At 44.4% G+C, this 14,429-nt stretch overlaps 1 protein-coding gene across 3 annotated transcripts in view; it reads right to left on the reverse strand.

Annotated features, from left to right (window-relative positions):
• PPP2R5E (protein phosphatase 2 regulatory subunit B'epsilon) overlaps nucleotides 1-14,429 on the reverse strand; it is a 132,188-nt gene that overhangs the window by 84,356 nt on the left and 33,403 nt on the right. For 2 of the 3 annotated variants that reach the window (XM_056545492.1, XM_056545490.1), the window contains exon 2: nucleotides 11,714-11,877. In XM_056545492.1, coding sequence (XP_056401467.1) covers nucleotides 11,714-11,870 — 157 coding nt within the window. In that variant the 5' untranslated portion in view covers nucleotides 11,871-11,877. The remainder of the gene's footprint in view (nucleotides 1-11,713; nucleotides 11,878-14,429) is intronic. The other variant, XM_056545491.1, reaches the window with a different exon arrangement.

Here is a 14,429-nt window from a genome sequence, read left to right on the forward strand (position 1 = left end):
GCTTTAAAAAAAAACAAATCTTTGTTGTTGTTATAGGCAAGTGAACCGCTTTTTCTCTACACAGGTTTTGATAAATCTCCCCTATATCGTGTAGAAGAATGGCTGCTTCTGTTTAAGTGCAATCACTTAAAGGGGTATTCCAGGCCAAAACTTTTTTATATATATATATCAACTGGCTCCGGAAAGTTAAACAGATTTGTAAATTACTTCTATTAAAAAATCTTAATCCTTCCAATAGTTATTAGCTTCTGAAGTTGAGTTGCTGTTTTCTGTCTAACTGCTCTCTGATGACTCACGTCCCGGGAGCTGTCCAGCTCCTATGGGGATATTCTCCCATCATGCACAGCTCCCGGGACGTGACATCATCATTGAGCAGTTAGACAGAAAACTTCAGAAGCTAATAACTACTGGAAGGATTAAGATTTTTTTAATAGAAGTAATTTACAAATCTGTTTAACTTTCCGGAGCCCGTTGATATATATATTAAAAAAAAGTTTTTGCCTGGAATACCCCTTTAAGATGTGTATTCTTATTTTAGAAGCCTTGTATATGCCTTTACGCTATGATCCTGGGGGGTCAATAAACATAATACACAAATGCTGAAAATAAAACAAAAATCTATTTTCTCTTGTCAGCACACAGGCTGGGCAGGAACAAGGATGGCATGTAATGTTGTATCACTGTATCCTATAGCTGCCCATAGTTAAATATTGCGTGGTTCCCATATGTAATTAAATCGGATACAATATTAAGAGTATAATTACGGCTGAGCACCGTTTACCGGCCTGTAGTTACATTGTGATCATCTCCCTTGGCATGTGGGCAGCATGCATTTCTCTTCCCATCTAACCCATGACTGGCTACGGGCCAGACATCAACAAATAACCTGTGTGGTCTGGGACAACATGCAAAATTGATTAAAACAGAATCAGCCTATTCAAGTACTTCCAGAAACAGGACCGCGCTGTAGCCTTAGCCATGTGCATATGGGCCTGGAGCACTGTTTCCCAACCAGGGTGCCTCCAGCTGTTGCAAAATTACAACTCCCACCATTTTCTGGTGGGTCTGCACAGTTAGAATAATCTCCAGGCCAGTGTTTCCCAACCAGGGTGCCTCCAGCTGTTGCAAAATTACAACTCCCACCATTTTCTGGTGGGTCTGCACCGTTAGAATAATCTCCAGGCCAGTGGTTCCCAACCAGGGAGCCTCCAGCTATTGCAAAAATACAACTCCCAGCATGCCCGGACAGCCGTTGGCTGTCCGGGCATGCTGGGAGTTGTATTTTTGCAACAGCTGGAGGCTCCCTGGTTGGGAAACACTGGCCTGGAGATTATTCTAACGGTGCAGACCCACCAGAAAATGGTCCGGTCTTTAGCCATACAGCTTTACAGGCAATACCTTTACAAACCAAGGGTTTCATTTATCTCAATGTACGGTATCTAAAATGAAACAACTAATAATGTAATAGCTTTCCAATTGTTTTGTGTCTACAGCTCTTATGCTGACCTATGAATCTCCATGGTAACATAAAACACATTATGAAGTCATTTCCGGCAGTTATACTTCCATCCATTTGGCAAGTTTCCACATGTGTGTGTAAGGCTGGGTTCACGCCACATTTTTTCAATACAGTTCCTGTATCATTTTTATTTTTATTATTTTTTTTTCAAATAAAAAAAAACGGATTCCTGAAAACCTGACTAAACTTTATCAAAACGTGGGTACAAATTTTAATCTGTATACGGTTTGAAAAATTATGTCCGGTTGCATCCGTTTTTTTAAGAAAAAAATACATACATTTTTAACTTTTCACTCCGTTATGAATAAAGTTTCACTTGTTTGATTGAAATTCTAAGAAAGAAAAAACTGTGCAAAGTCAAAAACCGTATGGTGCAAACCGGATGGAACCGTACACACATAGGGTTATGTACAGTTCCCAATGACTCCCATGTTAAAAAAAAAAAAATAATAATTATAATAATTTTACATTTCAATACGGCTTTTCACCCAGACCAAAAACCGTGGTGGGCTACTGTTTCGGGTACGGGGAAAAAAAACGGCAAAACCGTACAGGATGCAAAATGGACACAACCTGATGCATCTTTTGGCATACGTTTTTCTCTTTTTTTTTTTTTTTTTTTATTTATTTATTTTTCTTAATTTATTTTCATTTTGACAATTTTCATTATTTCCATTAAAAAACATACCATTCCACATTTATCATTACAGCAGATATCATACAAAATATCTTATTTGGCATACGGTTTTCAATACGGTTCTGTAAGGTTTTCAAGTTGAACTGTATTGCAAGAACGTGGTGTGAACCCAGATAAAAGCCTTGGCCTGAGTGCAGATCTAGAGACTTAAAGGGGTACTCCGCCCCTAGACATCTTATCCCCTATCCAAAAGGATAGGGGATAAGATGTCAGATCGCCGGGGTCCCGCTGCTGGGGACCCCGGGGATCGCCGCTGCGGCACCCCGCCATCATTACTGCACAGAGCGAGATCGCTCTGCATGTAATGACGGGCAATACAGGGGCCGGAGCAGTGTGATGTCATGGCTCCGCCCCTCGTGACGTCACGACTCGCCCCCGTCAATACAAGTCTATGGGAAGGGGGCGTGGCGGTTGTCACGCCCCCTGCCATAGACTTGCATTAAGGGGACTGGCCGTGATGTCATGAGGGGCGGAGCCATGACGTCACACTGCCCCGGCCCCTGTATCGCCCGTCATTACGCAGAGAGCGAACTCGCGCTGCGCAGTAATGATAGCGGGGTGCCGCAGCGGCGATCCCCGGGGTCCCCAGCAGCGGGACCGCAGCGATCTAACATCTTATCTCCTATCCTTTGGATAGGGGATAAGATGCCAGGGGCGGAGCCGTTGGCTGTCCGGGCATGCTGGGAGTTGTAGTTTTGCAACAGCTGGAGGCACCCTGGTTGGGAAACACTGCTCCAGCTGTTGCAAAACTACAACTCCCAACATAACAGGCCTGATGGTAGTTGCAACAGCATTAGGAAACACTGGTCTGGACCGAGACGTCTATACTACAGGTGACTAACAAAAATCCTAGATTACTGGATGTTGGATAAACAGAATTTTACTGTATTCACAAAGCGGACTCGCATTCCCTTTTTATTACTTGGTGTTTTAGTGGAGTATACAAGGCCTGGCCTGCAGACCGCCCCGGCTCAGCCTTGTGTACTTATGTAGACAACATTGTGAACTAATATACACAGCATCTATGGTAATCTCTTAACTTCTCAGCAACCGCTAAACACAAGCAGAGGTACGATAGTACTGTAAGCACAGGATCTCTATAGTATTCACAATAACCACCTTCCTATTGTTAAAGGAGAAGTATCATGTAAAAAACGTCCCCTATACTTTGGATAGGGGATGCAAGTTTTAGATCGAGGGGAATAAAATCGCTGGGGCCCCTGTGATCTCCTGTACGGTGCCCCGGCTCTCCTCCACAGCGGCACGTCACGACCCCCACCCGAATCAGAGGCCGTTAAGCCGCCTCCATATAGCTCTATGGGAGAGCCATTTGTCAATCTTCCGCTCTTCTATAGAGATATATAGAGGGGGACATGGCGGCCCCCACTTCAGGCGGGGTCATGACGTACCGCTGTGAAGGAGAGCCGGGCCTCCATACAGGAGTCTGCAGGGGGACCTCACAGAAGAACTTGAGCTGGTCCTATTCATATAAGGGGTAAGACTGAAGGAGCTGCAGGTCTAAATCAAGGTCATAGGCCCTCATTTCCAGGAACAGAGGGAGCCCCAGAGCTCAGACCCCTACTAATTATTAGGTGAAAAAAAAAAAAGCCATTTGTTCATTGAGAAAGGGATGTGCGGTCCCGAAACGCGTCTGTTTGGGTCAATAAAGAAACTATACTCAACTTGTATTGGTCTCCATTAGAGATGAGCGAACTTACAGTAAATTCGATTCGTCACGAACTTCTCGGCTCGGCAGTTGATGACTTTTCCTGCATAAATTAGTTCAGCTTTCAGGTGCTCCGGTGGGCTGGAAAAGGTGGATACAGTCCTAGGAGACTCTTTCCTAGGAATGTATCCACCTTTTCCAGCCCACCGGAGCACCTGAAAGCTGAACTAATTTACGTCTATGAGGACGGCAATGCAGTCCGCATGGTCCAAGAGCCCCGAGATTCCGCAGTGTGAACCCAGCCTAAGTCTTCAGTTTCCCTACAGCGCCACCACAGGAGAAATGTAGCATAACACATTCCAGTCACTGGCTTATCTGTGTTATGCAGGATAGGACAGGTCCTCCAGCGCAAGAGAGATGCTCTTTGTAAATGTTCTCCACTGTGCCAAGAAATGAAACTCCTGAACAGAGGTCCCTCTGTGTAATAAAAATGCAACTTTAAGGAAAAAAGTGGGACATGCACCAGTGCACCCTGTGCCTTTACCTCGTGGTAACAGGGGTGAGAAAGTGATTAAAAAAAATAAAAACTGCTCACCTTTATGTGTTGCTCTCCGAGCCTTGGATGTGAGTGTAGGGTAATTTGGCAGCAGCAGCCCATGTCCAACCGTACCCAGTGCCCTGGGGCGGAATGCAGCAATGTAGATATCCACACACTAGGTGAGGTAGGAGAAAAACAACACTTTCTGGCGCATGCTTCTGCCGTTGAGCAGTAAACTACAGATGCCGAACTTCAAATGGTTGCGAACAGCGTTTTAGTTAAGACAACGCATTTCATGGGGAAGTGCTACCTGACCTGAGGAAGAGGGGAGCACTTACCCTTAATACATATTATCAAGCTAACTATCTGTTCAAATATGCAACTATAAGTCCGGCATCTGTAATTTACCACTCAACGTTCCAGCAAGCTCCAGAAAGTGCGTGAATATCTGTGTAATAAAACACATAATAGGGTGTATGATATTGGATTTTCTAAACTGGACAAACCCATTAATTTTTAAATAAACTAAATTTGTTATGCACATGACTGTCTTATGGCTCCATACAAGCTAAAGAGCCTTATTAGGTCATGAACAGAATCAGATTAAAAGAAACAATTCCCACCATATTCTATTATATTCCTTAAAGGGGGATTCCAGGCAAAACCTTTTTTTTATAATATAAATTATATATAAATTATATATAAATATATATAAATAAATATATATATATATATATATATATAAAAATAAATAAATATATATATATATATATATATATAAAAATAAATAAATATATATATATATATATATATATATATATATATATATATATATATATATATATATATATATATATATTATATATATATATATATATATCTCTTTATCTCTCTCTCTCTCTCTCTCTCTCAACTGGCTCCGGAAAGTTAAACAAATTTGTAAATTACTTCTATTAAGTACTGGAAGGATTAAGATTTTTTATTAGCTTCTGAAGTTTTCTGTCTAACTGCTCATTGATGATGTCACGTCCGGGGAGCTGCGCATGATGGGAAAATATCCCCATTGTAACTGCACAGCTCCCGGGACGTGAGTCATCAGAGAGCAATTAGACAGAGAACAACAACTCAACTTCAGAAGCTAATAACTATTGGAAGGATTAAGATTTTTTAATAGAAGTAATTTACAAATCTGTTTAACTTTCCAGAGCCAGTTGATAAATAAAGAAAAAGTTTTGGCCCGGAATACCCCTTTAATTTTAATATGAATATTTCTTCTATTTTAATATGGCACTGTATAGAGGCACCATACTGTGGAGTGCCTAGAGCTTCATAGTACAGAGCCACAGGGACCCCATGTCTTTGAAGCCTGGTCAGAAATCTGTTTATTCTCACATGTATTTGAACAAGAAGAAGAAAACGTGGTTTAAAATGGCAGGAAATGCTCAACCCCAAATGCAGTTGTGCATTTATGCTGGGGGGAGCAGATCCAGCGCTTGTGGTCCGTAGCTAAGGGCTATCCCCAAATGCAACTGCATTTGGGGTTGAGCATTTCCGGCTATTTGAAACCATGTTTTTTTCTTGTTGTTCAAATCTTGTACTTGGAGGTGTATAAACTCGAAATCTAATGCCCCTTAATCACTATTGTAGGCAGCATTTTGGTGAACCTGTGAGGCCGGCAACATAACACTGAGGCGGGTCACTACTATGGCTAGTGACTGTCCAAGCGGGCATGTGCAGAGACCAAAGAAAAGTGCTGCTCAGGAGGAATTGGACTGGCAAGGTTTTTTTTTTTATTTTTATTTTTTTAGCCAGTGCAAACCCATGACTAAAAAAAATAAAATAAAATTGTGGTGCTGACCGACAACCATTTTAATGAGGCATTTGCCCCTTCGGTTCGCTGAGTACCCAAGAGATCACATATTGATCCTGAAAAAACGTAAGTGTACCTAACAGATATGTCAAAGGTCTTGATCAGTCAGGGTCTCAGTGTTGAGGCTCCCACCAATCAGGAGGACAGGCAGGGAGAAAAGCATGCAGTAGCCCCTGTGGCCCCGGCAGGCAGTAATTTATGTCCAGCCTCTCTGGACGACCCCATAGATCGGTGGTCTTCAACCTGCGGACCTCCAGATGTTGCAAAACTACAACTCCCAGCATGCCCGGACAGCCGAAGGCTGTCCGGGCATGCTGGGAGTTGTAGTTTTGAAACATCTGGAGGTCCGCAGGTTGAAGACCACTGCCATAGACATATAATGGGGACACAGGATGGAAATCGCTATGAAAGAGGGAAAGGAGCTGCTTGTTGTCCTGATCTGTGGGGGTCTCAGCACTGAAACCACAACCGATGGGGGAGAAGAACATTTTTTTTTTAAAAACTGTGACCGGTCACATGCCAAAAGTGGTTTTTCTTTTTTTCTAATGACAGGTACTTGGCCAGATTTTGGGATTAAATAGTACGGCTCCATAGCTTGCTAGTTTTCTACATGAGTTACACTACGAGTTTTGGCTAAAATACTGACCAAAATACTAGGTGTGAATCCAGGTTTAGATTGTATGCCTTAGGGCAGTGGTCTCCAAACTGTGAACCTCCAGATGTTGCAAACCTGCAACTCCCAGCGTGCTCGGACATCCACATTTTGGAGACCACTGCCTTAGGGTAATCTTTATAGACTGTCTAGTCTAGGTTCAGACCATGTATTAGTTGGGGTAGATTTACGGGATTACATGATTTGCAACATATTTATTATGCACCTAATTTGACAAAGAGTAGCGGTTTACGTATTGTGAGTTTTTAGATGCATTTATTAATTGCAACTTAAATTAAAGTCAAACTTTTTGTGCCACCTCACCCTGCTCAATGCATAAAAGATCCATAAAGGCAAAAACAAAACAAAAAAAAATACATTGAAAAAATGAATTCAGCAAATGAATTTTGGCATAAGGAAAAAAAAAATCTCAAAGTGGAATGAAATAGGCGTAAATGACCCCCCTCCCCCCCCTCCCCCTCCCTTTGTTGTATATGCAAACAAGAGTTTGGCTGGATTCTGTCATCTCCGGCACTTCTAGTCCTAGGAGCCAAATCCATTTGACTATTGACGGGAGAAGGAAACACGAACTACAGAGGAAGTCATTACAAACTACGGGAAATCTTGTTATTTCGGATGATGCTCGAGAAGCAGGCTGTCCACAAAACAAACGCCATAGGGAGAGTTGCCCAAGAGCTTGGAAATGCCATTTCATACGTTTAGGGAGACGGGTGCACAAAGGAGGAAGATGTAGTGGGGATCTTCATCTCGCTGACGTCCACTTCTTAACCCGATGATCAGAAGTATGCACTATATTCGGCCCACACCGGCAGCACAATCCACTACAAGCCTCTGTAATCACCCGGCACTTCACACACTGATGATCATGAACAGACCCTTCTGATATGTTAATGTAATTATCACCAGGGTGTCGGCAAAGCCGGCGACCACATACACAGCTCAATGTGAACACTTAATACTGTATGTGAAAAGGCCAAAAGCAATAATCAGTGTAAATGCAACAAAACAGCACACCCTCCTTTTCTATCAAAACTTGAAAAATCTGGTAAATCTAAGTTATGGATGAATTCATCGCTGTTACTACATTTTGTAGGAGTTACGGTACGTTCAACAGTAAGGGACAATTAGTTATCACCCAACTTTTCTACATAACGACCTACCTAAAGCTGTCCGTGTATATAAGATCAATATCATCCAAACCTATAGATTTTAGCAGGATCAGTAAATGTGTTTGGGAGCATCTCGACTTTCCACTGACAGCATATATTGCGGGAAAGAAGGATGGGGCTGATGAATTTCAAGAAATCTGGATAAACCGCCACACGAGTCAGGAAAACAGAGGTATTATGAGACTGTGGCTTTTTCCCCCGCTCACCACATTGAGAACATATGTATTCTCGGCCAAACCAAGAGAGTGTATGGGGAGTATGGGGGGGGGGGGGGAATAGCTGGGAGACTGATATAAGGTGGTGTTTCCCAACTCGGGATCTAGGATTCTGTATGACTGGTTAAAACCAGATCACATGACCACGTCACCCAAGTGACATTACAGGACACTAGACCAGTAGTAGCACAGTTAACCCCAATGACCCAATGTTTCCCAACCAGGGTGCCTTTAGCAGTTGCAAAACTACAACTCCCAACATGTTGGGAATTATAGCAACAGCTAGAGACACCCTGGTTGGGGAACCCTGATCTAAGGTGTATCTAAGAAGTGAATGAATAAGAAAATAATAATCTTTAAAAAAAAAATAGTAATTCTGGATGGAGGTCACTTTTTAAACAGTTTGTGGAAATGATTCACAAGAACATCAAGGCTTTCTTTTGTAACGTAGCCATGACAACTATGGCTTTGTTGAAATCCACTTTGGATCCAGCGATGCAGATTCCATCATTTGACGGAAGGAACAGCGCAGCATGCAGAACTATTTTTTCCCCATCATCACAACAGAACCCAAAGGCCCCTATTATACGGCAATAGATTTAGTAGGTGTCCCTAATGTTCTTTACATGATGGATCGAAAACAACTTGACGTAGGTGTGAAGCCCATGACATTTGTTTGTAGTCACATACCAACAAATCCTGATGCACCACATTTGCTTTAATACAGTGAGTCCGCACCCCCTACCGCGCCGCCCTGGCACCATTGCCTCCCCCATCCCCGGTTTTATAATTACCTGTTTCCGGGGCCCACTCTACATCTGACTCCGGTGGCGTCCTCCTGAGCTGTCACTGTGCGCACTGACGGTGACGTCACGTCGCGTCACGTCACTCGTCATTGCGCACAGGAGCCAGAAGTAATTATAAAACCGGGGATGGGGGAGGCAATGGGGCCGGGGCAGTGCGGTGAATCAGTGGGAGGGGGCGGTCGCGGTGCGGTAGGGGGCGGGGCATTATCGGCAAGGTGATTGCCGATACCAATAAAGCCCAAAATCGTGATTATCGGCCAAACCGATAATCGATCGTTCCCTAGTTCCCATTACATTTTCCCCCATACAGGAGCGCATACAGCAGGGGAGAGCTAAAAACTTGTGCTACCGTATGCCTTTCTATGCGCTCCCGTATGTAATTCATTTCAATGAGCCGATGGCAGTGAAACGTTCGGTCGGCTCATTTTTGCCCCGTATGCGCTCTTTCCCAGCACCTAAAACCGTGGTCAACCACGGTTTTAGGTCCGGTTGTAAAAGCGCACACAGGGCACAAATGAGCCGACCGAATGTTTCACTGCCATCGGCTCATTGAAATGAATTACATATGGGAGCGCATAGAAAGGCATACGGGAGCGCAAGTTTTTAGCTCTCCCCTGCCGTATGCGCTCCCGTATGGGGGAAAACGTAATGGGAACCCAGCCTAACTTCAATGGGCCTGAGTGTGGGAGAGAAAAACGGAGAGAGCGACACAGGCGCCTTGTGCGTTACCACTAGACAGGAATAACAGATAAAAACAAACACAGTGAACGGGCAGGAATTGCCCCTTAGGTAATGGCCGCTCACCTTGAGCGAATAAGGTATTCGCATATAACCCACACCGTGGGTGACAGAAGGATCGGAACTGCTGCTGAGTCTGGGTCCCAGGAAAGGAAAAGATCCGATCCTGATGGAAGTGGAGGCGGAGAAGGAAAATATGACCCTTACAGAGGCGCTGCTAGTTCCAGAGTAATGTAGAAGCCAACCAGAGGTATTGGTAAAACACCAGAGTGGTTTATTAGAGCATAAGAAGACAATGAAGTACACAGATGACGCGTTTCGGGGGAGCAACCCCCTTCCTCAGATCTGATTGGTGTTTTACCAATACCTCTGGTTGGCTTCTACATTACTCTGGAACTAGCAGCGCCTCTGTAAGGGTCATATTTTCCTTCTCCGCCTTAACTTCAATGGGGTCTGCTGCAGATTTTTTGCAGTGGAGATTTCGCTGCCAAAAATTTGCAGCAGACAGCCCATTCCCATTTTTGCTCGCAGCGGGAAACATGATGCAAGTTTGAAAGTAAGTCTGCTCATGTGAACACACCCTAAAAAGTATTTTTGGAAAGTGCTGCAGAGTTGTCCCATCTCTTCTGGTCCCCTGCATTTACTTCCACCCTCTCCTCGTCTCAGAACTATACCATGGCAAACCACGCAGGCAAACCAAGCCCACACGTGATATCCCATAGGTGCAGTGACAACATCATGCAGCTATTGGACATCATGTGCGGGAGTCTGCTACTTGCCACTTCTTATCTCACAACATCCAAGACAAGGAGCAGAAGTAAAGCGCTGGGAAGAGAAGACATAGGACCTTTTCTGCACCCCTGACAACTGCTTTAACACAAATGTGACCAAAGTTGAAGAGTTTGTGCCCATCGCCAACATATGTATCTATGTTGATCATTGGAAAGGAGATTGTAGTCTTTAGAGCAAGTATATCTATGAGATGAGCAAGCTTACAGAATGAATCACCAAATTTGAATGTCAAGCAGGAGTAGAAAACAAATAATTTTGTCTAGAAAAAGTAGTCCTGCTTTCCAAATTCTCTGATTCTCTAAAAATAAGTCTGATTTGATTTTTTTTCAGGGAAGCAGAGCATATGGAAAGCAGAATTATGTTTTCTAGACATAAATTAACCACCAATCCTTAAAATTTGGATTGATCCGTATTGTAACTTCTCTCACCAATATCAACAATAAACTTAATTTCCTCAAAAGTTTTTCTTGTATATAATAGGGGGGGGGGGGGGGTCCCCAAAAACAACATTATTACCTATCCGTTGGACAGGCGATGAGTCTGAATTCTTACTGTCCTACCTTTGGAACCCCCACCAATCTCAGGAACAAGGGTCCTGTGCCCCCCATTTCTGTGGAGTGGTGGTTGGATGCACTTTCTGCCATTCCGCTCACTTCTATAGAGCTGACGCTGCACATAACTTGGCTATCTCAGTGTGGCCCCCAAAGTTTAACGGAAAAAAAAAATGACATGGGACATGTGAAAAGTTTTTATCAGTTGTGGTAGGAGTGTTCAGACCCTGACTGATGACAAGAACGAAGTGCCTGGACACTGGCCCCATAGATTTACATTATAAGGCTGTCAAGGTCACATGACCCTGCCAGGAGAGAATGCACCGAGCCCTTACTTCTCCTGGCAAAAATACCGGGACCAATCAAAACTTTTGATATGTCCCTAAATAACAGTAGACATTTTAACACTGTCTACTAAGCAGATATAAACTCTGTTGTGAATAAACGTAGTTGCTGGTACACAAAATGCTCTCACTTACCTTTAAGCAGAGGCAGAGGTGTTAACTCTATAGGCTTGCCCTGAGACCTGAACTGTGAAGAGCTCTGTGACCTCTTCTGCCTGGCTTTTCTGACGGACTTCCGAGAAAATCCGTCAACTTTATCCACTGATGGAGGAGTGGTTGGTGCTGAGGACATATCCCTACTGGAGACAAAAAGGACAGAAGAGTTAGTTGTATAATAAACAGAATAATGAACTTCTAGTTTAATTAAGATAAGTAAAAGTAGTTAAAGCAGCCTGCTTGGCGATCGCTCCCTCGCTTCCAAAGCAAGAGTTTACACACCTTATAAACTACACTAATAATAAAAATTAAAAGGGATACTCCGCTGATCAGCGTTTGGAACAAACTGTTCCGAACGCTGGAGCCGTTAGCTCATGATGCCATAGCCCCGCCCCCGCGTGACGTCACACCGCGCCCACTCAATGCAAGTCTATGGGAGGGGGGGTGACGGCTGTCACGCCCCCTCCCATAGACTTGCATTGAGTGGGCGCGGTGTGACGTCATGAGGGAGAAGGCTATGACGTCACGAGCTCCCAACGCAAGGTGCAGCGTTCGAAACAGTTTGTTCCAAACTAGGGATCAACCGATTATCGGTTTGGCCGATATTATCGGCCGATGTTCATGATTTTGGGGGTTATCGGTATTGGCAATTACCTTGCCGATAATCCGATAATGACCCCCCCCCCCCCACGTCGCACCCCCCACCGCACCGCCCTGGCCCCATTGCCTCCCACATCCCCGGTTTTATAATTACCTGTTCCCGGGGGCCAGGGTCCACGCTACTTCTGCTGCGTCCTGCGTTACTCTGTGCGCAATGACGAGTGACGTGACGCGACGTCACCATCAGTGCGCACAGTGACAGCTCAGGAGGACGCCACCGGAGCCAGATGTAGAGTGGACCCAGGGAGCAAGTAATTATAAAACCGGGGATTGGGGAGGCAATTGGGCCAGGGCAGAGTGGTGGGGGGTGCGACGCGGCGTGGTGGGAGGCGTGGTGCGGCGGTGGGGGGCGCGGTGGCGGAGATAGGACTCAGGAGGACCCCCGAACAGGCAGGGGGAGAGAAGATGGTGGCGGCGGCGGCCTATGGCACCGCAAAAGCCGCTGCAGTTCATTGATTTAAAGTGCCCACTTAAAATCAATGATCTGCAGCGGTGTCGCGGGAGGATAAATAGCCGATAACTTATACCAGAATATCAGTATAAGTTATCGGCTATCGGCCCTAACCTCCACAGAGTATCAGTATCAGCCCTAAAAAATTGATATCGGTCGATCCCTATTCCAAACGCTGAGCAGTGGAGTACCCCTTTAAGTCTTATAACTGTAAGCGGTGGAGTTTGGAGGGGTGTTTACTGTACAGTATGTTCAGCATTCAGCCAAGGACATTGTGAGGAGACCCCTGTCAGCTGCTCGATGCCAATAAGTGCCTTCAGTTTGCTTTTGTGTTTCTATGTGGAAACTGTCAACAAGCAGGCAAGCTGCTGCGGACACATTTTATGACGTGTACTCATTAACAGATAAGATCCCAATTACCCTGATTAAATTACAAGTACCAGACACATACATTGGGTATTCATGAGTCAAAGGTGTTGTCTTAAGCTTTCTCCAGGAATTGCAAAGTCAGCCATTGTACTCAATAGTCGATCTTGTGCCACCGAACATTCACATGCGCCAGATTTGTTGAAGAAATTTATAAGACTTTTCCTTTTGTCTGCATGGGGCTTGCAAAAAAAACTATGCAAGCGTTTTAGAAACAAATCGAATCGTATTGTATGGAACAAATTTCTAGTCGCAAAACAAATTTGCTGTATGTGAATGTACCCTAAGGCCAGGTTCACACAATGTAAAATGTGTGACTAGTTTAATTTTATGTGCCCTTTTTCAGCCATAATTGAGCCTGTTACGAAAAAAAAAAAAAAGCACAAGTAAAATAAAAAAAATTTATTTGTCAGTGACTTTAAAGATTTGTGAACCCAGAATAGAGCTTTCTTCTTTCTTTGCACTACTGCTTCTTTGTTCTAGTTGACAGAGGTTTGACTTTCTCGAATCACATTGCTATAATCTTCGGGTAGGCCTCTGCGGGGCTGCCCAGTTTGGAGTCTACTTCTGCATGGACCACAAAGTCCACCATGTTGGAAAGTGCTTCACTCAAGGAGTAGTTGAGGCATTGCTGACTTCTGGGAATGGTAACCTTCTATGTCATCTCTATTTCCCCCCCTCTTTAATATTCATGGTGGTCAGGCCGGCTATAATATCAAAGATCATAAAAGGACAAGACAAGAGAAGTCTCCTGCTTTATGTGAGCGGTCTGCTACCTGTGGTTCTCCAGCTGCTGTAAAATTACAACTCCCAGCATGTGCCGACAGCTCGCAGCTAAGAGACCATATGAAAAACCCTACAAATGGAGCACAGTGAAACTGCTCCGAGAAATATTAACATGAGTTTATCCAGGATCCAACCCCTGGTGCCCCGGCCGATCTGCAGAAGGGAGCTGTGCCTGTGCCACCGGTAGGTGCGCCTCTGCCGGTACTACAGCTCAGCCTCGCTTAAAGGGGTACTCCGCCCCTAGACATCTTATCCTCTATCCAAAGGATAGGGATAAGATGTTTGATCATGGTGGTCCTGCCGCTGGGGACCACCACGATCTCGGCTGCGGCACCCCAGACATCCCAGGGCACGGAGCGAACTTCACTCCGT

This window comes from Hyla sarda, chromosome 11 (genome assembly GCF_029499605.1).
Source record: "Hyla sarda isolate aHylSar1 chromosome 11, aHylSar1.hap1, whole genome shotgun sequence".
Lineage (NCBI taxonomy): Eukaryota > Metazoa > Chordata > Amphibia > Anura > Hylidae > Hyla > Hyla sarda.